This window comes from Poromitra crassiceps (genome assembly GCF_964638095.1).
Source record: "Poromitra crassiceps genome assembly, chromosome: 5".
In the NCBI taxonomy this organism is placed as follows: Eukaryota; Metazoa; Chordata; class Actinopteri; order Beryciformes; family Melamphaidae; genus Poromitra; species Poromitra crassiceps.
This window is the reverse complement of record NC_139642.1, coordinates 63,635,141-63,660,337: the sequence shown is the minus strand read 5'-3', so window position 1 is coordinate 63,660,337 and position 25,197 is coordinate 63,635,141. Positions and strand designations below refer to the sequence as shown.

At 44.4% G+C, this 25,197-nt stretch overlaps 1 protein-coding gene and 1 pseudogene across 7 annotated transcripts in view; one reads left to right on the top strand and one right to left on the bottom strand.

Annotated features, from left to right (window-relative positions):
• nlrx1 (NLR family member X1) overlaps nucleotides 1–25,197 on the bottom strand; it is a 46,362-nt gene that overhangs the window by 20,565 nt on the left and 600 nt on the right. Inside the window, exons 1-7 of one of the 6 annotated variants that reach the window (XM_083637161.1) lie at nucleotides 15,654–15,697; nucleotides 14,427–14,491; nucleotides 12,464–12,558; nucleotides 7,936–8,314; nucleotides 6,393–6,624; nucleotides 5,918–6,258; nucleotides 5,075–5,486 (exon numbers count right to left, since the gene is read on the bottom strand). In XM_083637161.1, coding sequence (XP_083493287.1) covers nucleotides 5,075–5,486; nucleotides 5,918–6,258; nucleotides 6,393–6,624; nucleotides 7,936–8,314; nucleotides 12,464–12,558; nucleotides 14,427–14,443 — 1,476 coding nt within the window. In that variant the 5' untranslated portion in view covers nucleotides 14,444–14,491; nucleotides 15,654–15,697. Of the gene's footprint in view, nucleotides 1–5,074; nucleotides 5,487–5,917; nucleotides 6,259–6,392; nucleotides 6,625–7,935; nucleotides 8,315–12,419; nucleotides 12,559–14,426; nucleotides 14,492–14,621; nucleotides 14,640–15,609; nucleotides 15,698–25,197 lie in introns of those variants that run through there. The other 5 variants (XM_083637164.1, XM_083637163.1, XM_083637162.1 and 2 more) reach the window with 5 other exon arrangements.
• LOC310777102 (protein Red pseudogene) lies at nucleotides 17,144–18,781 on the top strand (annotated as a pseudogene). The gene has a single exon. The product of its transcript is annotated as a protein Red pseudogene (transcript).

The window sequence follows — 25,197 nt, the reverse complement described above, 5'->3', positions numbered from 1 at the left end:
GCACAGTGCTTACTATACTGAGTGAAGTGAGCAGCACAGTGCTTACTATACTGAGTGAAGTGAGCAGCACAGTGCTTACTATACAGAGTGAAGTGAACAGCACAGTGCTTACTATACTGAGTGAAGTGAGCAGCACAGTGCTTACTATACTGAGTGAAGTGAACAGCACAGTGCTTACTATACTGAGTGAAGTGAGCAGCACAGTGCTTACTATACAGAGTGAAGTGAGCAGCACAGTGCTTACTATACTGAGTGAAGTGAACAGCACAGTGCTTACTATACTGAGTGAAGTGAACAGCACAGTGCTTACTATACTGAGTGAAGTGAGCAGCACAGTGCTTACTATACAGAGTGAAGTGAGCAGCACAGTGCTTACTATACTGAGTGAAGTGAACAGCACAGTGCTTACTATACTGAGTGAAGTGAACAGCACAGTGCTTACTATACTGAGTGAAGTGAACAGCACAGTGCTTACTATACTGAGTGAAGTGAGCAGCACAGTGCTTACTATACTGAGTGAAGTGAGCAGCACAGTGCTTACTATACTGAGTGAAGTGAGCAGCACAGTGCTTACTATACAGAGTGAAGTGAACAGCACAGTGCTTACTATACTGAGTGAAGTGAGCAGCACAGTGCTTACTATACTGAGTGAAGTGAACAGCACAGTGCTTACTATACTGAGTGAAGTGAGCAGCACAGTGCTTACTATACAGAGTGAAGTGAGCAGCACAGTGCTTACTATACTGAGTGAAGTGAACAGCACAGTGCTTACTATACTGAGTGAAGTGAACAGCACAGTGCTTACTATACTGAGTGAAGTGAGCAGCACAGTGCTTACTATACAGAGTGAAGTGAGCAGCACAGTGCTTACTATACTGAGTGAAGTGAACAGCACAGTGCTTACTATACTGAGTGAAGTGAACAGCACAGTGCTTACTATACTGAGTGAAGTGAACAGCACAGTGCTTACTATACTGAGTGAAGTGAGCAGCACAGTGCTTACTATACTGAGTGAAGTGAACAGCACAGTGCTTACTATACTGAGTGAAGTGAACAGCACAGTGCTTACTATACTGAGTGAAGTGAGCAGCACAGTGCTTACTATACTGAGTGAAGTGAACAGCACAGTGCTTACTATACTGAGTGAAGTGAGCAGCACAGTGCTTACTATACTGAGTGAAGTGAGCAGCACAGTGCTTACTATACTGAGTGAAGTGAACAGCACAGTGCTTACTATACAGAGTGAAGTGAGCAGCACAGTGCTTACTATACTGAGTGAAGTGAACAGCACAGTGCTTACTATACAGAGTGAAGTGAACAGCACAGTGCTTACTATACTGAGTGAAGTGAACAGCACAGTGCTTACTATACTGAGTGAAGTGAGCAGCACAGTGCTTACTATACAGAGTGAAGTGAACAGCACAGTGCTTACTATACTGAGTGAAGTGAACAGCACAGTGCTTACTATACTGAGTGAAGTGAACAGCACAGTGCTTACTATACTGAGTGAAGTGAGCAGCACAGTGCTTACTATACAGAGTGAAGTGAGCAGCACAGTGCTTACTATACTGAGTGAAGTGAACAGCACAGTGCTTACTATACTGAGTGAAGTGAGCAGCACAGTGCTTACTATACTGAGTGAAGTGAACAGCACAGTGCTTACTATACTGAGTGAAGTGAGCAGCACAGTGCTTACTATACAGAGTGAAGTGAACAGCACAGTGCTTACTATACTGAGTGAAGTGAACAGCACAGTGCTTACTATACTGAGTGAAGTGAGCAGCACAGTGCTTACTATACAGAGTGAAGTGAACAGCACAGTGCTTACTATACTGAGTGAAGTGAACAGCACAGTGCTTACTATACTGAGTGAAGTGAGCAGCACAGTGCTTACTATACAGAGTGAAGTGAACAGCACAGTGCTTACTATACTGAGTGAAGTGAACAGCACAGTGCTTACTATACTGAGTGAAGTGAACAGCACAGTGCTTACTATACTGAGTGAAGTGAACAGCACAGTGCTTACTATACTGAGTGAAGTGAGCAGCACAGTGCTTACTATACAGAGTGAAGTGAGCAGCACAGTGCTTACTATACTGAGTGAAGTGAACAGCACAGTGCTTACTATACTGAGTGAAGTGAACAGCACAGTGCTTACTATACTGAGTGAAGTGAGCAGCACAGTGCTTACTATACTGAGTGAAGTGAACAGCACAGTGCTTACTATACTGAGTGAAGTGAGCAGCACAGTGCTTACTATACAGAGTGAAGTGAGCAGCACAGTGCTTACTATACTGAGTGAAGTGAGCAGCACAGTGCTTACTATACAGATTGAAGTGAGCAGCACAGTGCTTACTATACTGAGTGAAGTGAGCAGCACAGTGCTTACTATACTGAGTGAAGTGAGCAGCACAGTGCTTACTATACAGAGTGAAGTGAACAGCACAGTGCTTACTATACTGAGTGAAGTGAACAGCACAGTGCTTACTATACAGAGTGAAGTGAGCAGCACAGTGCTTACTATACTGAGTGAAGTGAGCAGCACAGTGCTTACTATACTGAGTGAAGTGAACAGCACAGTGCTTACTATACTGAGTGAAGTGAACAGCACAGTGCTTACTATACTGAGTGAAGTGAGCAGCACAGTGCTTACTATACTGAGTGAAGTGAACAGCACAGTGCTTACTATACTGAGTGAAGTGAGCAGCACAGTGCTTACTATACTGAGTGAAGTGAACAGCACAGTGCTTACTATACTGAGTGAAGTGAGCAGCACAGTGCTTACTATACTGAGTGAAGTGAACAGCACAGTGCTTACTATACTGAGTGAAGTGAGCAGCACAGTGCTTACTATACAGAGTGAAGTGAGCAGCACAGTGCTTACTATACTGAGTGAAGTGAACAGCACAGTGCTTACTATACTGAGTGAAGTGAACAGCACAGTGCTTACTATACTGAGTGAAGTGAGCAGCACAGTGCTTACTATACAGAGTGAAGTGAACAGCACAGTGCTTACTATACTGAGTGAAGTGAACAGCACAGTGCTTACTATACTGAGTGAAGTGAACAGCACAGTGCTTACTATACTGAGTGAAGTGAGCAGCACAGTGCTTACTATACAGAGTGAAGTGAGCAGCACAGTGCTTACTATACTGAGTGAAGTGAACAGCACAGTGCTTACTATACTGAGTGAAGTGAGCAGCACAGTGCTTACTATACAGAGTGAAGTGAGCAGCACAGTGCTTACTATACTGAGTGAAGTGAACAGCACAGTGCTTACTATACTGAGTGAAGTGAACAGCACAGTGCTTACTATACTGAGTGAAGTGAACAGCACAGTGCTTACTATACTGAGTGAAGTGAGCAGCACAGTGCTTACTATACTGAGTGAAGTGAGCAGCACAGTGCTTACTATACAGAGTGAAGTGAGCAGCACAGTGCTTACTATACTGAGTGAAGTGAACAGCACGAGCAGTCGCAGAGTGAAGCGTAACTATGGCAACTGAATTGCTCCGACAGTAACTACCATAAAATCCTCAGTCTAAACACTCGGGCAAGGAGAAAACCTAAGAGGCGTTATGCAATGCTCAGTGAATCCCTCAGTTTAGGGAAATATATTTGCAAGCGGGCACAGGTAAATAAGTAGATACCGGTAGGGATGTTCATCAGTTATCGAAAATCGATAATTGATCGTTAAGGAATGGAATCGATCATGTGGAATTTTTATCTATAATAATAAAAATAATAATAAAAAAATTGTGGACTAGGTTTGGGTGGAATTCGTTCCTCCTCGCCCCACTCCATTGCACAGCCGACTAACGTGAGGTGGAGCTTCATATAGTCTCTAGTTTTCTGGCTGGGCACGGGCCTTTGTGCCAACAAAACTGTTTTAAACATGGGGAATTCACACCGGCATGCGCCGGGGACAGCAGAGTGTTGGAGAGGAGACACATTGAAATAAAGAGTTCATTGAGGAGAACACGTTGTCTTTCGTATTTTCTGCCATAGGCATTCATTTTGTGTAAAAAAAAAAAAAAAAAAAAAAAAAAAAATTTAAATTATTAACACATTCACTGCCAGCCGTTTTTTTTTACTGTAGGTAGGTTCTGCCAGAGGGTTTTTTTGAGGATTCTGGCTCATCTTTCAAGACCCGAGGATTCTTTTCTGCTAAGATTTTGTGAACACACAATATCTCAAAAGAACTAATAGAATGTGTGCTTTCTCTGTCTAAAAGAGTTAGTTTGTAGAGTTAGTAGTTATGTAAGCATTAGCAGTTGAATACAGCATGGTTTCAGCGTCAGAAAAATTATTCTGAGATAAACGGCTTTTTGTGAAATTCGATAGAACAGTCACTTTAACCATTCATTTTTGGCATCAGTAAGACGTCAGACATCTAAACAATAGTTTTGAACAGTAATTTCCTCCATAACAGCAGGAAACACCCCTCTACTTCAAACTCCTCCCTCCGTGTGTGTTCTTCTTGGCTGCAGCGGGCATGTCACAAGCTCGTTGCTGCTGCTGCTGTAACCTTGCGTCACCAGGCTCACTGCTTCTGCTGCTGCTGCCTGTCTGCTGGCGGCCGCTGTGCAAGTCTGGATCGGCTCGCTCGTTTCTTGTGGTTTGTGTTGAGAGCTTTGATGAAGCTTTTGCGATTCTGGTCTTATTTATGCTGCGTGTTTCAAAGTGTGTTCCACCCGTAATCTATTATGCAAATTTGCAATCCCGCACCGGCAGCAATCAGCGCGAAAACGAAAGCGTTTTCGCCCAGCCATTTTCACGAGAATGGCTTCCTCACACTGCTTTTTGCTTGCCTTCCTCTAGTCTGGGAGAGCACTGTCGCCACTTAGTGGGTCGGTGGAATGGGTTGTACATGTTCGGTGGCTTCAATATTGATATAAGAGATGTAAAAGGGTTAGATGCACATCCCACGGTCAAAAAAATAATAATCAGTGAACGGCAGTGAACGTGTTAATATGATTGATAATCGATAATTGATCGTTAATTTTCCCCGATTTTCGATTATGGAAATTTTTCAAAATGAACATCCCTAGATACCGGTTTCATCTCTTGTCACCTGTTTAGTAAGCTTCTCCAATGCAGATTTATTCTCTCCCAGAAGCACGTAGAGAGCAGCCAGGTACTCCTGCAGGGCCGGGACGGCAAACACGTATCGCCTCTCGTCCCTCTCGCCCGCGTCCCCTCCTCCTGGGAAACCCTGAGCGCTCTTCACACACGGAGCCAAGAAGAAGTCCAGCACGTCTGTCCGGAACATGTGGAGCTGCCGCAGCTCCTCGTCCGTCTTGGTCTGGCCTCCTACCCACTGCTCCAGCTCCTGCTCGGAGAAGGAGGTGCGTTTGTGTGTGACGCCGTCAAACGCCAGCTTGCCCACCGTGCGCACCACGTACAGCATCAGAGAGCTCTGCTGGTCCTGGAGGGGCATGCCTGAGCCCACTCCTGTGCCCAGCACCTCCCCTCCAAAGTTAAGCCTGAGGAGAGGGATGGTAATGGTTTAGTTTGTTTACTGGCACGTATTAAAACAATTAAGGGAAATAAGTTGATAAAAAAAGATTAACTGATGGGCTTATTCAAGGTCTCTTACCTAAGAAATTTAACCAATATTAACAACAATTTCATCAAAGTATACAATATAAACAAAAACAAGAGAAAAGAACAGAACAAACAAACAAAAACCAAGGAAAAATAAGTGCAAAAAAAGCGCAACCAAAATAAAACGTAATAAAAAAGGGCAAGGTAGTGATAGAAAGATAAGTATCGCTTTTATGACCCTCTCCATACAAAAATCCCATTGACCTTTTACACGCAGGAACCGGAAGTGCTGACATCCAGGTCTTCTGGACTCATTCCTGCGCTCCTCTATTAATCGATTCAGGAAGTTGATCAAAAGGTGCATCCCTACCTGAGGAAACTGGTGTAGATGCCGGTCAGTGTGCGGATTGGTGCCTTGGCGTTGGTGAAGTGCAGGTAATGTAAGGTAGCACAGGTGAGCCAGCAGTAGGATGGTAGGAAGCAGGCTGCAGCCAGCTGGCTCTCCCTCTGCAGGTTGAGGTAGAGCAGCTGGATGAGAGCCTGGGCCTCGCGGTTCCTTGGTTCGTCCCCGCTCTGCTGCAGCAGGCGGCTGGTGAAGTAAGCCCTCTGACGATCTGGGTCGTTGAAGCCGCAGATCTGTGCATAGTGACTCACATACTTCTGAGGGATGCGGTCGAGGGCAGACAGCCTGGTGGTAACCAAGATACTGGCCTGGGAAACATACAGCAGACAGCTTATGGAACCACCAAGCAATTGTAGTCAATAGGAACAAAAATATGGTTTTACATATACACAGAACAGGGTGACACATTTTTTTTTAATAAGATGTTTGACTGTCCCCTTACCTCAGGCAGGAGATACTTCCTCAGCAGATTGACAAGCACGCCCCCTGCTGGCAGAGCCTCGTTGGGGTCACTGCAGAGCTCTGTGGAGCTGATGCGGAAGTCCAGCCTCATCTTCTCCATCCCGTTGAAGAGGAAGAGCACCTCCTTAGCCTGGTCCCCCTCGCCACTCAGCAGGGGCGTTTTCCTCAAGTGGAGGTACTTCCTGCTCACCAAATCCCTTAAGGAGGTAACCCTGCACAGAGAGGCGGTTTGGAACGTTGTTGTAACTTTACAAATCAAGATTTTTTTTTTAAATTGAAAACCAAATCCAATTGTGACCTTAAAATTGAAAGTCAAATCGAATCGAGCATTTGGAGAACTGTGACATCCCTTATAAATGTCTATCACTTTTGAAGTCTAGAAGTCAGTCTGGCAGTTATATAGTGTGATACTGCATCATCACTAATTGGCCATACAGATAGTGACACATACTTTCATTATCGTGGGATTTTCACTACATTTTGACCAGTAGCAGCATATAACATTATAAGTCTAGTATATGGAATCTGTAACATACAGTATGCCATATTGAGACTTTATAATGATTAAGTTGTATCTGGGTAACGTTCAGTTCTGAGACAACGAGCTATAAAGTTTTGACATCCCAGCTAGTAATGCATCTATCTTTACAGCTTTTCTTAGAATCGATTAGGGCTGCACAATAAATCGTAATTTCATCGTCATGGCGATATGAACATGCGCAATAAACATCGCAGACTGCCTGAAACGCATTCACGCTCAGCATGCAATGGTTTGCAAATGCAAAGCCTGAACACCCTGTGGGTAGTTTCAGCTTGAGTCGCTAACAGAGAGCCCTGCTTGTGGGCAAAGGCTATTCAATGTTTGGGGTCTATGTTAGCAGTGTTAAAGCAGAAAGACATAGGAAGTGTATGGCTAATATTCATGCTTCAATATGTGTTTCTTTATCGCAAGTCAGATCGTCATCGGCATATTGAACAATGTGATCACACATCGCAGATTTTCCTTATATCGTGCAGACCTAGGATCTATACAGCCTCTTAGAATCTCAGAACACATCAGGAAGCTAACAGCTTAGCCAGTAAACCACCAATTCGCTTATATTAAGCCTTAAATCCTAATGTATTCCCTTGATTACACATTCTAATTATTTTGGCCTCAACTAATCCATGTCATAACATTAACATATGCAGGTCATTTCACACACCTGTGAGTAAAGTATATATACAGGAGTACTGTAGGAATACTAGAGGAATATTATGGGCATCCTATAGGAATATTATATGATTCCTATAGGAATATTATTGGATTACTAAAGGGATATTATAGAATTACTAATATTAACTCCTACTGGACAGGACAGGACTAGGCAGGGCGCGCTTTGCAAGTGAAATATATTTTTGTGCAAACAATAGTTTTGGTACGGGCGCTCACCACGCGTGCTTCACCACCGCTGCTACAACGCCATCCTAGGGGAAACAGTGAGATGTAAATGTTGCCATTGGGTGAGAGAAACACATCTTACTTGGTCAGCTGGGCGAGGTCCTCACAGGAGAAGGGCACCAGCAGCTTGAAGTGGTTCAGGGTGGTCCCGGCGCACCAGTCCAGAACCAGCTTGCGGACCACAGTGCTTTTCCCTGTCCCCACAGCCCCATACAGCAGCACGTTCAGCCCCCTGTCCTCACCCCACGTCTGCTGCCTGGGCTCAAACAGCTGCTCCACAGTCACCGCCTTGCTGGAGGGAGGGTGGCTGTGCAGGGGGTAGCTCTCCTCGGGCTGTCTCTCCAGGATCATGGGCTCCACGTGCATGGTCTCTGGGCTGAAGTAGCCTCCAAACTGCCGCTCCTCCTGGGGGAGGTGGCTGAACCACAGGACCAGCTTCTTCTTGTGGATCTCTATGGGATCTGCTCAGAGAGGAGAGAAGACACGCGTGACAAGCGTACCTTCATACCTACCTTCTTATTTTGGTACCAGGGATGTTAGTGATTCACCGTTAAGTCGATTAATTGCAGTGTCATTGTAATTACCGTGTAATCATGTATTAAAGACAATGTGTTTGGTGTATCATTTCTCCGGAGGTGACACTGTATATTAACTTTTATACCAGTAGAGGGTGTACATCACCCACACTACTGGCACAACAGAAAGTGAAAGTTTCTTTTTTAAGTTTTGGTCAGTGTGAAATGTTCTATGGTCTCTCCTGATTCTAAACATAGCAGCTGAATCACTTGGTTTGACCAAGTCAAACTATTTTTATAAGCATTTTACAAAATGCCTATAGAGCCATGCGTTTTTCTTCTTGTTTTTTCTAATGATTAGCCGATGTGTTAACAATCCGAAAATGCACAAAATGTGCAGCCCTATTTCATACCCATCTTCATGTTTTTATGTTTCCTTTATATGTACTGTAATTTATGTTGATTGTAACCTGGCTTGTAATTGCTGCCTTCTTGGCCAGATCACATTGGCAAAAGAGATCTTGTATCTCAAATGTCTTATCTGGTTAAATAAAGGTTAAATAAAAATAAATAAATAAATACCTCCTAACCTACCTTCATACCCTTTTACCTACAGCACCAACCTTCTTACCAGGGTTTATTAGGCCAGAGTGATCTTCTATCAGTCTGGCATGCTAAGTAAGAAACAAACAAACAGAAGGCCTGTGTGACTCCACCTTCTCTCTCGTGCCGTGGGCCGGGCACGCAGGGCCAAGTCAAGTCAAGCGTATTTGTACAGGGCGAGTCAAGGCACCACTGACTGACTGTGTTGTTTTGCCAGAAACAATGCTGCTAGTAGCTGCCTGCACTTCTCCACTTGCTGATTAACTAGAGATGGTCTGTCTTCTTCACAGACTTCCATGCATTACATTAGGTTTCTCTCTCTCTCTCTCCATACATGAGACACAAATCTGAGAAGAAATACATAAAATATTATGAACAGAAATGAGAGAATAGGCCTCTTTTTCTGTTTTGGGCTATAAACAGGTAATATACAAGTATAACTAGTGTGCGTGCATGTGTGTGTGTGTGTGTGTGTGTGTGTGTGTGTGTGTGTGTGTGTGTGTGTGCGTGCGTGCGTGCGTGTGTGTGTGTGTGTGTGTGAGTGTGTGTGTGCGCATGTGTGTGTGAGTTAATAAAAAGTATACTCCTATATCTATTCACCTTATTCACCACGCCCACTTTTTCTCTCTTCCGCGTTCGATGCAACGTATTTGTTCTTCCGGTTCAGCGCTAGTTGGCGGCCATTTTCAAAATAAAACGTCAGTATGAATGAAGTTTGGCAACATTCAGAATTAAGCTACACTGCAGCCAACTTCAGTTACATGTTCATAACGTTACTGCTGCGAGGAGCCGATGGCTGTACCCGGTCGGCATTTAACGTTAGTTACAAAAGCACGTCGACAGTGTTTTCTCACTGCCAGTAGCTTAACTAGAGTAGGGTTTGACAGATAGCTACAGTAGTCCGACCGGTGTCAGCACAGTCAGCGCTCCCGGTACTCGCTGCTCGTTAAAGATTTCCAATAGGCGTTATTCTGATAAACTGGTCACATATATGTTACGTTCTCACCCGACAAATATTAAAACTTTTTTTTTTTTTTTTGCTTGAAAACAGCTTTTTGACAAGTCTAAATGACTGCGGTAGGCGTACTCTACTTCCGTGTTTAAAACCGGAAAGACGATTACGAAATGACGTCATGCAGAAGCGTCCTTGCATGGGCAAAGAATAAGGTGAATAGAGTATGTAGATGTTTCTATGTTGGAAGCTGACTAATTTCACTGTTAGGAAGCAGTGTGCTCCAGAGTATAAAGAGGTGATGTAACTATCCAGCCAGAACACGGTCCAGTTTGAAAAACGCCTATAATGAAAATAGGTGCAGAAGGATACCAGCAGTACCTACAAACATGTCTGTTTGTATTGGACATCTAACCATCAGTGCACATGTATGAATTCATATTGGCGCCTGTGTTACTGTAGGTGATGTGCTAAGCTTTCTGTGTTACTGTAGGTGATGTGCTAAGCTTTCTGTGTTACTGTAGGTGATGTGCTAAGCTTTCTGTGTTACTGTAGGTGATGTGCTAAGCTTTCTGTGTTACTGTAGGTGATGTGCTAAGCTTTCTGTGTTACTGTAGGTTATGTGCTAAGCTTTCTGTGTTACTGTAGGTTATGTGCTAAGCTTTCTGTGTTACTGTAGGTGATGTGCTAAGCTTTCTGTGTTACTGTAGGTCATGTGCTAAGCTTTCTGTGTTACTGTAGGTGATGTGCTAAGCTTTCTGTGTTACTGTAGGTGATGTGCTAAGCTTTCTGTGTTACTGTAGGTGATGTGCTAAGCTTTCTGTGTTACTGTAGGTTATGTGCTAAGCTTTCTGTGTTACTGTAGGTTATGTGCTAAGCTTTCTCTCTCCTCCACTCAGCTGCTCTTGCCTGCATGTCTGGTCTGCCCTGATGATCTGCCATGTGATGTGACACCGGACAAATATGCCATTATTTCTCCCTTGGTAGCTGCCATGTGCTGCCTGGGTTTGTTTGATTTTCTATTTGTTTCTTTCTGTTCATTTTGTTTTGGGCAGGATGGGGCTGCTAGTCCAGTTTTCCTGGCTTTATGTCGGCAGTTTAGTTTTGATGTTTTGGTAGTTTAGGGCAGTGGTTCTCAAATGGGGGTCCGCGGACCCCCAGGGGTCCGTGGCACTTTGCCAGGGGGTCCGCGAAAAGTTTGCAAGTAAAAAAAAAAAAATTAAAAAAAAAATTAAAAATTAAAAAATAAAATGCTACATGTTACTTATTCCTTCTCAAACTACTTCCTACATGGTGCTAGTCTATCAAAATATCTTGGCTGTCATTGATTGTGTTGCATAGTGGTTTTCTGTACTGTTGACAAATTGTGATATTGTAAGTCGCTTTGGACAAAACAAAAGTGTCTGCTAAATGACGTAATGTAAATGTAATGTAATAAAAAAAAAAAAAAAATTTTTGCAAAATCTTCATAGTTCAACGAAAATAGTTTATGCTTTAAATCTAAAATGGTTCATGGATTACATTCTAATAACAAACCTATCAAATTAAAAGTCAAGCACGTTACCGTGGAAACAATTAAGCTTAGCCCAAAATCACAAATTAGAATGAGGGGGTCCCCGGTATATTTTCTATCTTGTAAGGGGTCCTTGGCTGAAAAACATTTGAGAACCTCTGGTTTAGGGGGAGCACTCTGGTCCGGTGGCCCATTGTGTGTGTTTGGCCAGAGGTGTTCCCCTTCTTTTGGTTGATGTTTGTCCCTGGTTTTGTCTTTGTTGTAAGTAAATCAATGTTTTTGACTTTTCACCTTGAACCTGACTCTGCCTGACCACCACCCCCACCCTCTTCACCTGATGATGGTCAAGAGTTCCTTTTTACCTTCCTACCTTCTTACCAGTCCCTCCTTTTTTTATTGTTGCGATCAAAAATGCTTGATTTTGCAGCGGCTTTTCTCAAAATTTACGATGCAATCTGTGGGGTTTTATGTGATTTTTATTGCTTTTGTTTTTTTTTGCTGTAAAATTACAGGAACTGGCAAAGATTGCAAGTTGAGGAAAACAGATTGTGTTTTTTTCTTCTTCTCATTCCTCTAATTATTACCTAACGGTAAGTATTCTCAAAAATTGCAATGGAATTTGTGAAGTTGTGATTTTTCATGTGATTGTTTTTTTTTGGGGGGGGGGGGGGGGGGGGGGGGTAAAATAGCGGGAACTAAAAATTGCAATTTGAGGAACCTGTTTTGCCATTTTAGCAGAGAAATCGCAGGAATTTTAGAAAATTGCCCCTGCAAATATTGTGGAGATTGGTTGAATTTGCATTAATTACTGTGATCACAAAATCACAATTTCCAGGAGGGACTGTCTTACGTGTCAATTCCAAACATGTCCCTACCTACCAACCCACCCTTCCTTCCCTGTCTACCTATCCGGCTGTTGTTATGTGAGGGAGTCCATTACTTAATGCTGACTGACACACAATACAACATGCTGTATAACTTACTACATTAACCATGGCTTTTTAATCAGGCATAGTTTGTTGCAGACCTAGTTGTGAAGCAGTAGAGCAGAGGGTCCTGCAGGGGGAGCCAAACATGACCGTCCTCCTCCATCTCCATACCCCGCTTATTTGACTCAACTGTCTGTGGAGTAAAACACATCATACAGGTTGATTCAGTGAGGGTGCTTTCACATCAGGGACCCGGGGCTGTTTCCCGGCACACTTGTCCCCAAACTGACCGCAGGCCCGGATCGTTTGATCAGTACCGTGAACTGTGCCGGGTCCACTTTCAAACGTGCTCTCTGGAACGCTTCAGAACACATGAGTGTGAACACAAGCATACACAGACTGTATGTATGGACTGCTATTTCTTTACTTTGACTTTTATGACCTACAGAAGTAAACACGAGTTTGTGTCTTGCTTTCTATAAACTGTGACAAATAAAAAGCGAGTTGTGTTGCTGTTAGCATTAATGTTAGTTTGTTAATACCGTTAGCTTTGTATTTTTAATTGGTAAAGACAAGCTATTGCACGATCGCCATGAAATAGTGTAACATTGTGGACTTAACATGTCAGCCGATATGAAGACTGCATTGTCAACTCATAAGCAGTCAGGCAAGTATACAGACGTGTTGCTTAACCTAACATTAACCTTAAGCGCAAATTATGCTCGAGCGAAATCGCCGGCGCTGACTGTGTCGAGGGGGCGTGCAGCTCCTCGAAAATGTGACTCTGCGGCATCAACGCGGACGTGACGTGACCAGCACAAGAGCTGTGATTGGACATACTTGTTGTGAGGAATGAGGAAATGCAATTTCCTCATTTAACAGTGCTTGTCCCTCATCTAGCAAAGCCTTCTGCAGGCTCACTGGAATGAGTTTTGAAATGGAGGGACAATAAAATGTCCTCCCACCGACATGATTGCAAGTTCTTGGTAAACAACACGATAGCGTCACATGTAATGGACATGAGTGTACCACAAGCCACCTAGTGTTTTTGAGGTGTACTGCAGCCGAGTTAACGTTCGAGTATGCACAGTCTCGCTGTCGGCCCTCGGCGGCGGCAAGGCTCCAAGTCGAGGCTGCGCAGAACCTTGTCAGTGCCTTTAGTTTATATCTGATTGGGTATGAAAGCAAACTCTAATGCTAATGGCTACTCGCATTAAAAAAAAAAAAAAAAAACACGATTTCAGACGGACAAGCCCGTCTTTATTGTCACACGATTACAATCAACACATGCACGGAGGGCCACAACACACACATGCTGACGGTGGCCGGTGAAATTTGTCCTCTGCATTTAACCCATCCTGGCTTTGTCCTTTCCTCCGGGGGGGCAGGCCAGGAGCAGTGGTCGCTTTTTCTCGTACAGCGCCCGGGGACCGACTTCGGATGTTGTCGTCACTGGTCAGATGACGATGACGATCTGATCTTCTGCATGTTTTTAATGGGGGGGGGGTTATATACGGAGGAACCCCCCTGGGGGAGCACGGGGAGAACATGCAAACTCCACACAGACAGAAAGGCACTTACGACGAGATACCCCACCTTTAGCAACACAACTCACTTTTCTGCTAAATGTTAACTATGCTGGCTGGGAAGAAGGGGAGGATTTCACCCATTATAGGCCAAGCGTCTATGATGAGACATCATTGGCTGTTATTTTCCCACACTGGACTTTTTGCCTGGTTGCTTCTCTTTCTTCTTCCTCTGTGTGAGCGGAGAAAGTTCAATTTCACCCTTGTGGTGTTAAATCATTTCAGCAAAAGAAGACAAAATAGCACATAGCCTACATTGTCGATTAATCAGTTAATATGTTTGATTGATCAAATTCTTAATGGCGATTAATTGATTGTCGATTACTCGTTAACATGCCTACTCAGGACCTGCTGCTAGTCTACTAAGGGGGCATGGCAGTGGTGAAACCCACATGACACAGATACAGGAACTGACTGGAAGCTGAGCTGTCTCTATCGTCCAATATCTCTGCTTGAACAAGAGTTTGTGACTGACCTGTGCAGTGAGGTCATCTCCTGTAGGCTGTGCCACTTCCTGTCGCCAAGCGCTATGCTTTATCTCTATATGAACACAGACAACATACACGTCACTGGTATGCCTACCTCATTACCACATTTAGCCTACCTCACTACCACATGAAGCCTACCTCATTACCACATGAAGCCTACCTCATTACCACATGAAGCCCACCTCACTCCCACATGAAGCCTACCTCACTCCCACATGAAGTCTACCTCACTCCCACATGAAGCCTACCTCACTCCCACATGAAGCCTACCTCATTACCACATGAAGCCTATCACTCCCCCATGAAGTCTACCTCATTACCACATGAAACCTACCTCACTCCCACATGAAGCCCACCTCACTCCCACATGAAGCCTACCTCACTCCCACATGAAGTCTACCTCACTCCCACATGAAGCCTACCTCACTCCCACATGAAGCCTACCTCACTCCTACATGAAGCCTACCTAACTCCTACATGAAGCCTACCTCATTACCACATGAAGCCTACCTAACTCCTACATGAAGCCTACCTCATTACCACATGAAGCCTACCTAACTCCTACATGAAGCCTACCTCATTACCACATGAAGTCTACCTCACTCCCACATGAAGCCTACCTCATTACCACATGAAGCCTACCTCACTCCCACATGAAGCCCGCCTCACTCCCACATGAAGCCCGCCTCACTCCCACATGAAGTCTACCTCACTCCCACATGAAGCCTACCTAACTCCTACATGAAGCCTACCTCATTACCACATGAAGCCTACCTCACTCCCACATGAAGCCTACCTCACTCCCACATGAAGCCTACCTCATTACCACATGAAGCCTACCTCATTACCACATGAAGCCTACATCACTCCCACATAAAGCCCACCTCACTCCCACATGAAGCCTACCTCACTCCCACATGAAGCCTACCTCATTACCACATGAAGCCTACCTCATTACCACATGAAGCCTACCTCACTCCTACATGAAGCCTACCTCACTCCTACATGAAGCCTACCTCACTCCCACATGAAGCCAACTTCACTCCCACATGAAGCCTACCTAACTCCTACATGAAGCCTACCTAACTCCTACATGAAGCCTACCTCACTCCTACATGAAGCCTACCTCACTCCCACATGAAGCCAACTTCACTCCCACATGAAGCCTACCTCACTCCTACATGAAGCCTACATCACTCCTACATGAAGCCCACCTCACTCCCACATGAAGCCATTCCATCTGCAAGGCCCGATCAAACACAGCAACCTGCTGAGCCTCCTCCGGCTCAGCCTCTGAAAGAAAACACGTTATATTTCCGTCATATATATACAGTACTGTATGTCTGTGGACATTTTGCTACATGAAATTCTTAGGTATAAAACAGAGCGGGGGCACGGGAGTAAACTGACATGTATGTATGTGATGGAAAAATGTGGAGTATCTGGGACCTGGAATGCTGAGATGCCGAGAAATACATCTTACGTTTTAGCACCTCTCTTTCATTTTTCCTGCATGCATAACCAGGGGTATGTTCAACCTGCAAAACGGTGTGCACCGTGTGCTATGGTTTCAGGTTGAACCGCATGTTTCCTCCATATGCAGGGCCTAAAATTCACTTTGCAAACTAGGGGGAATTCCCCCCCCCCCCTTATGTTCTTCAGATAGGAGGAATTTATAGAATTTTGGGGGGGGGGTTATAGACTTTGGGGGGGGGGGGGGTTCAGCCGATACTATAAGAGAAAAGACATTATGTGATGTGTTGACTGATGTTTTCCTTATTATTGGTCTCCAAACAGATCATGGCTCTGTCCAGCAGCTGCATAGCTCAACTCAAGCCCCTGTTTGGTCCAAAATAGAGCTAGATTAGCTAACTAACTACACCATGATACATGACCGAACAGGCATCAGTCAATGTTTTCTTTAATCAGGTGGAAGCATTTTTCAATCAAAGGTCAAACGACACAGATATTATGGTTTATAGAGGGAGCAGTTGTCTGTATTCAGCAACGTTTGTTCCGCACCATCAGCTTCATAGATATCAGCCCGCAAACAAATGCATTAGAAGTTGCAAGTCTGCGGGAATTTCCGAAAATATGCGCGACACCCGCAATCTGCACCGAATTTTAGGCCCTGCATACGTGTGCAACAGGCTTTTGAGGTACGTTGTCTCTTGTTTTGTGGGTGTTTCAGAGGTGCTACCTAACAGCAAAACCCCATCTATGCATCTATCTATCTATCTATCTATCTATCTATCTATCTATCTATCCATCTATCTATCCATCTATCTATCTATCTATCTATCTATCTATCTATCCATCTATCTATCTATCATCAGTATATAAAAGGGAGCTCTGTCTGTCTGTCTCTCTGTTTCTCTGTCTGTCCCACTGATGACATCATCAGTGAATTACTCACACACAAGGCTATAATTCAGTGATTATGTCACTGATGACATCATCAGTGACTGATGTCATCAGTGATGTCATACATAGGCATTGTGACATCATCAGTGATGTCATAAATTCACACACACACAAGGCTATATAGTTCACACACACACACAAGGCTATAGTTCAGTGATGACTGATCATCAGAAGGAAACTCGCGCTGCAGATAAAAACTAAACGCCGTCTGTACATTTCCACCGATGAAAATAAACACGTTGTTTTTCTACGAGACGGACAGACTGAAGGTTTCGCCGAAATGCCCGAAACTGAGAGCTACTCCAACCCTCTGGCTCCTGACAGCCACGAGCTGGACGACCACCGGACCGCTCTGCAGTCCACGCTGACCAACGATGACTTCAGGAAGCTGCTGATGACGCCACGCTCCGCCCCCTCCTCGGCACCGCCCTCCAAGTCGAGACATCATGAAAGGGTGAGGGACTATAACGAGGATGAGGACCCTGCAGCGAGGAGGAGGAAGAAGAAGAATTACTACGCCAAGCTGCGTCAGCAGGAGGTGGAGCGAGAGAGGGAGCTGGCAGAGAAGTACCGCGACCGAGCGAGAGAGAGACGAGACGGCATCAACAAAGACTACGACGAGACCGAGCTGGTCAGCACCACGGCCAACTACAGAGCTGTGGGCCCTACTGCCCAGGCAGAGACGTCAGCAGCAGAGAAGAGGAGGCAGCAGATCCAGGAGTCTAAGTTCCTGGGTGGAGACATGGAGCACACTCACTTGGTGAAGGGGCTGGACTTCGCCCTGCTGCAGAAGGTGCGAGCAGAAATCACTAGTAAGGAGAAAGAAGAAGAGGACATGACGGGGAGAGTGCAGAAAGAAGTGAAGATAGACGTGGAGCCGGAGGAGAAGATTGAGTTTAAGACTCGACTGGGCAGGAGTATCTACCGCGCGGTGTTCAGGTCGGGGCAGACGGACAGGAATGAGCTGTTCCTCCCGGGCAGGATGGCGTACGTGGTGGATCTGGACGACGAGTTCACCGACACCGACATCCCGACAACCCTGATCCGCAGCAAGGCTGACTGCCCCAGCATGGAGGCCCAGACCACTCTGACCACTAACGACATAGTGATTTCCAAGCTGACTCGGATCCTGTCTTACCTGAGACAGGGGACCAGACACAAGAAGCTCAAGAAGAAGGACAAAGGTAAGCTGGATGAGGAGAAGGCTCCCGAGGCCGATCTCAGCATCTTTGACGACATCGGAGACTACGTCCCCTCCACCTCCTCCAAACCCACCCCCAAAGAGAAGGAGAGACACCGGGAGAGAGAGAGGGAGAGAGATGGAGAGAGAGAGCGGGAGAGAGAGAGGGAGGAGAACAAGAGGAGACACAGATACTTTGAGAAGCCGCGAGGAGATGAGCAGCAGGCCATGGAGATGGAGACAGGTCCAGGTTCTGTTAGAGAACAGATTGGGATGATTGATGAGAAGTTTGCTGTAGCGGCCGGTAGCCAATGGCAGGGCCAGGAGACTGCTGGCCAGAGGAGGGACAGCAGCAGTAAGGAACAGCTGGGAGATTTCTTCGGCATGTCCAACTCCTACGCAGAGTGCTACCCTGCTACGATGGACCACCTGGCTGTGGACAGTGATGACGAAGTGGACTACAGCAAGATGGACCAGGGTAATAAGAAGGCTGCATTGGGTCGGTGGGATTTCGACACCCAGGAAGAATATTCAGACTACATGAACAACAAGGAAGCTCTGCCCAAGGCTGCCTTCCACTACGGCATCAAGGTGTCTGAGGGCAGGAAGACCAGACGCTTCAAAGACACCAACGAGAAGGCTGAGCTGGACCTCCAGTGGAAGAAGATCAGTGCGATTATTGAGAAGAGGAAGAAGATGGAGGCAGATGGGGTCGACGTGAAGAGGCCCAAATACTGAAGACTGCTTCCTTCTCTCCTTCCCTTCCTCCTTCTCTCCTTTCCTCAGTGTGTCACATCTAGTTATAGATATCTGCTGTTTATTATTATCATCATCACACACACACACACACACACACACACACACACACACACACTGAGGCAGGGCTTAAAGGGCAGAGATTATTGACAGCTTGACCTCAGGAGGATTTGATTGATCTGTATTGGTTCTAATCGATAATATTGTGTAATGATATTTCTTCATTATAGAAAACTTCAGTTCCAGTTAAACTGCAGCTTCTCAATATCTCGTATTGATTATTGCTTTGTTGTAATGTGATTGGTTTCCTCTCACTCACACACACACACACACACACACAGACACACAGTGATGACCAATGATGTATCAGTGATGTCATAAATCCCACTGATGACATCATCAGTGATGTCATAAATTCCCTCACTCCACACACACACACACACACAAAGTCACGAGAGAGATTGAGAGAGAGGGGGAGGGGAGGAGACGGAGGGAGAGAGAACAGAGGGTGGAGAGATTGAGAGAGAGGGGGAGAGAGACTGAGAGAGAGAGAGGGAGACATTGTGCGTGCGCCAATACGGCTGGCAAGGCCACACAGCAGCCGAGCTGCGGGCAAGGCCGTGCAGCGGACAGGCGAGCCCGCGTGGCGGGCAAGATGCCTAGTCTCTATAAAAGGGAGCTAGGACACGGTTTGTTTGTTTCTCTGTCTGTCCCACTGATGATGTCATCAGTGATGTCATAAATTGTGACAACACACACACAAAGTCCCAGTGATGATGTCATCAGTGATGTCATAAATTAGTCCCAGTGATGATGTCATCAGTGATGTCATAAATTAGTCCCAGTGATAATGTCATCAGTGATATCAGTGATGTCATAAATTGTGACATCATCAGTGATGTCATAAAAGCATAAGTCCCAGGGGCAGACACTGAAAGAAGTGGGAGTCTGGCTTCAGACCCCCGATTTCAGCCATGGACAGCTGTATGTTGCCAGCTTCAGGACAGGTGATCCAGCATCCCTGAAGTATGCTATCAAGGAGCAGCCAGGACGAGGCCGCGCAGCGTCCAAGCTGCGTATGCGAGCTGCAGGGCCAGCTTGGTGCAGGGCGGGCGAGGCCGCGCAGCGGGCGACTCTAGGAATCGAGTGCGCCTAGTGCGCGAGATGCCTCGTCGTTTAAAGAGGCAGTGTGCAGCCAACAATGCATGTGTCACACAACAGTTGTCGGGGCTGAACTCAACCCTGATGTGTGTAGTTCAGCTCGGCTCAGGTGTCTTTTTATGATGCTGCCCCTCATCCACACAACCTGCCAATGCACAAGTGACTCAAAACATGTGGCTTTTGTACATGCATGTGGGTTTTGTACATAATGGTTTCCTGTTTGGTTTCATATTTCACTGAAAATGTTTTTCACTTCAAACCCGCCCAGGCAATGTCTTCCTGTTACTACTAAAAACTGTTGAAGGTGCAAAGCCACTTCCTGTGAGCATCGCAGCAGAGCTATGTGTTTATTGTACATGTATGCCTACATACCAAGGCAAATTCCTTGTATTGTGACAACTTACTTCACAATAAACCTGATTCTGACTCAAAACTAAAGCCCATATCGGTCGATCACAGAAAACAATCCCATGTATTAAATGGATAGAGGATGTTAGCTTACCCTGCAGCAGGACTATTTCACGTGTCCATACTGCAGGTCAGCACGTTTACATGCTTACCCTGCAGCAGGACTATTTCACGTGTCCATACTGTAGGTCAGCACGTTTACATGCTTACCCTGCAGCAGGACTATTTCACGTGTCCATACTGCAGGTCAGCACGTTTACATGCTTACCCTGCAGCAGGACTATTTCACGTGTCCATACTGCAGGTCAGCACGTTTACATGCTTACCCTGCAGCAGGACTATTTCACGTGTCCATACTGCAGGTCAGCACGTTTACATGCTTACCCTGCAGCAGGACTATTTCACGTGTCCATACTGCAGGTCAGCACGTTTACATGCTTACCCTGCAGCAGGACTATTTCACGTGTCCATACTGTAGGTCAGCACGTTTACATGCTTACCCTGCAGCAGGACTATTTCACGTGTCCATACTGCAGGTCAGCACGTTGACATGCCTGCAGGATGTGGGATCAGACATCTGAAGTCAAGCTGGAATAAAGAAGATCATGTACCAGACTACCTCAAACCAGGGACCTCAGCCTGCATAATAACAACAACCATGTGAGCAGTTGTCAAATTCACTATACTGTAACAGTAGCTAGCTACTTATCATTTACCTATTTCTAATGAAATAGACCCAGTGTCTATTTCGTAGTAAATAGACTCTAGGACAGCCGTACTTTTTTTTTAGGCTTCCTGTACAGCCTGAATCTTCCGCCCGGGACTTCCGCCTCCGCGCAGTGCCTTGTACTGGCCAATATACGAGTTCTGGACCCAAAACGCTAGTGAATATATATATAGTATATATATAGTGAATATATACGAATTTTGACATTTAACATTCAAAATAAATGCGACGCAATGTATGTTTTTACAAGGCACCGGAAGTGGAAGTCCCGGGCGGAACATCCGCGCTGTACCAGGAAGCCTAAAAAAAAGGTACGGCTGTCCCAGAGTCTATTTACGTGCTGAAATAAACTCTGGGTTCCCAGATCGCTAATGATATGACTCAATACAAGACTACCATCCCTTTATACCTACCATCAGCTTAACTTGCAAAACTTGAAACTGCAACAACTTATGGACTTTATCAATTTATTATTATTATTATTATTATTATTATTATCAATATTAGTATCATTATCATTATTATTAGTAGTAGTCGTAGTATTATTATTATTATTATTATACGCTCAGCTGCTATGTCGAAGTGCCAAAACAAGAATATATTAAAGCCCCAATCAGTAACTTTTTCACCTTAATATAGCAGCGTTTTGGTCATTGAGGATGGTACAGTGACTTGTAACAGGTTGAATGTCACCTCTATTGGTCACACAGCGCCCTCCAAAGGCCTCTCCTGGGACTAAGCAGTTTGGTGCCTGCGTCCCGGAGGCAAGATGTGCCCATGCGCTGTACAGTGGGAGCGTTGTGTTCATGAATACAAGGAAGTAACTCGGTGTGGATTTGCTACGAAAATGGCCTTTCACGTAACTATGGATTATTATTTCATCACGTGGTGAGTACCCGATGTCACAACATGTACATAGAGCTTTCTGGCGCTGTGTTTTGTTGACTTTGAACGGCGATATCGATATCGATACTAGTGCACCCAGAGGGCGCAGTTTCTCCAATAGCAAAACTTGGAAAAGTTGCTGAATGGGGCTTTAAGACGTAACAACAAATTACCTTGAACCTTGAACAGAGGCAGCTATGAAAATTACAAATCTCCATATTTTGTACTAGGGTTGTCAAAAGCATCGATAGTATCGATAAGTATCAATACTAAACATTTGAAACGGATACACAACAGTATGGACACCAGCAGTGCTTTCTCTTAGGTCGCTTTCACATGTAAGCTGTTTGGTCCGCTTTAAACCAACCAGAGTTTGTTTAAAGCGGATAGTGCGCTTGGTTTGGGGTGGTGTGAAAGCTCAAACGAACTCTGGTGCGGACTGCGGAACAAACAACTTTTACTCTAGGTCATGGTGTCCTGGAACATGAGCTTAACCGCCCCTCCTAAACCGTTCTATAGGCCACACCAGCTCCCCTAAGGCTTAGAACAATTCATGTTCTCTCAATCCTTCTATTTCATCAAGCTATGCCGTTTTCCCTTGTATAGGCCCTTTTCACAGCAACCGTTTTAAGGTGGTAAAGCAGGTGTAACTTAACCAGTAACATTAATAAGAGCCCTGGCACTGGAATGCCTAAATGGAATGGAACCATCATTAATGGTATTGGTTACACCTGCTTTACTTCCTGATTTGCCACCTCAATACATTTGCTGTGAAAAGGGTATACCACGACAAGTTAAGGGAATACTCTGCAGATTTTCAGATTTAAGTTTTCTGAGTTAAGTTGTGGACCAGTGATGTCACCTATGCACAAATGACATCACTGTCAAACTAAATGAATGTCTGCAAAACTGTTTTCAGTTTTTGGATATACTACTGATTTTGTAATGATACAAAGCTGGTTGAAAGTTGGCGGAGTGTTCCATTTTACTGTAACATTTGCCTTGAAACTTGTTTTCACAGGTTTTGAGTTTCAGAGGGCGGTTAAATTAAGATTTTGCTGAAAGTGGGAGTCAAGGTTTCCTTCAAATAAAGTCTGTTGCACAAAACAACCTTAAGTGTTTTCCTCAAGGTCTCCTTAAAATGTTCAATCAATATGTCTCCTTATCTTGGTCTTAATACATAAAGAAGCTCCTTAACTGTTGTACAAAATACCTTAGCAACCAAAGTAAGGGAAAAAAATGAAGGTACCTCTGGCTCTGTCTTAATGGCAACATGGCCGAGTTTATGGTGATAAATTAAGAAAATGAACGCATCCCGAGAAGTGTTCAGAGACCGGGAGAACCAGAGAATTTTCATTGCAATTTCCTCCCACATTCGTTGTTTTCCGTTTGCTGTTATTAGCGGATCAAATTTGCTTTTTAGTACGTGCTTTCTCTTGTTTTATTCCTCCAGTAATATCATCTTTTCCTCCTCTGACAGTTTTCTTGCATTCTGCCATCTACGCCTTGGACAACTTTGTGAGACTATTTTCTTTTGTAGGAACTAGCTAGCAGCTAGCGGGTGCACTTCGGTCAAAAGAAAATAGTTCCTAGATGAAACTGCTCATAACAAGGTCTGTGGATTATCTTGAGTAACGGGGTCATGATTTCTGGAAAGAGACATTTCTGTTGAGTTTATCAAATGTATTTCTTTGGCACTTTGAGCAGCACAAGCCGAGTGCCATCCAGTTTCAGTAGTAATAGAGTCCAGCGCGCTTCAGCCAGGTTTGGAATAAAAAGGGTCCTGGTGCTCAACAGTGGAGGACAATATGCATAAAATAATATTTTACCTGGGCACTTCACACAGACTACCCGAAGTAAAGACACCGGAGCACTCTTTTCCGTCTGCACATTTTAATAGAAGGGGCTGACTGACGTTTCGACAGACAAGTCTGTCTTACGGGTAGTCTGTGTGAAGTGCCCAGGTAAAATATTATTTTATGCCATCCAGTTCCATTGTATTGGAGCCCGACCGATACTGGATTTTTCAGGCCGATGCCGATACCGATATTAGGGAGTAAAAAAATTCTGATACTGATATATCGGCCGATATTGTTATATTATGTACACATTATATTTAAAACAAATTGCAATGATCCCTCAAATATCAAACACTTGACAAAGATATGACTTGACATGACTTGAGATATGTCAAGTCAAGTCAAGTCAACTTTATTTATAGAGCACGTTTACAACGACAAAGCCGACCAAAGTGCTTCACAGATAAAACAATAAAATATGGAATGAAAACGACAAGTACAGAATACACTGCTACAGAGCAAGGTGCAGTACAATGCAGCAGATACAAGTAATAAAAACAAAATAACGAGGTAGGTTGCCAAGAGGCAAGGCTCAACTCAGGTCGATGTAGATATGAATATGTAATGTAGGCAGGATATTTTACAGCTTATCAATAAACTTTATTGTCCAAAATGACATCAATGCAATGAAACAGTAAACTTCACTGGGAATTTAATAATTATAAATAACTAGAAATACAAAAACACAAATAGAACAAATATAAAATATAACTTGAGTTAAGAAAAAAATCAAATATACGCAACATGCTGTCTATAACTTAAAAAATACAAAATAAAAAAATATCTGCAATATCGGCCAACATATCGGCCGATACCGATATATCGGTTATCGGCCAATATCGGCCGATAATATCGGTGGACCGATATATCGGTCGTGCTCTAGAGTGAAACCAGAAACTCGATATCTCCAAAACTCAGGGAAATAACACAAAATGATATAAATGGATAAATAGCATTGCAGGTGAGAGGGAAAATATGTATTTTGGATTTTAGGGTGAGGTGTCCCTTTAAGTGTATTCCTGAGCTGAGGAGAAATCAGACCTTAAGTGTCATAGAGCAAACTTAAGGTGCTTTGTGCAACCAGGCTCAGAGGTTTTCTTTATGGTTCAGAGGTCAATGGTTGTGATGGCACTGTAAATCCAGAATAACACTGATTCAACATATTGCATTAAATAGAATCATGCTCGAGATTAAGGTTTTCTTGTCATTGTCAACCTTTAGCAAAGATTAAATATTACCATCATAAAATACTACTAATACTGTACTAATAAACATAGCTGCCAGGGGGCCTTAGAAGGAAAAATACAAGCCCACGGTGCAAATTATTTGACAGTGAAAAGATACCATGAGCTTGAATT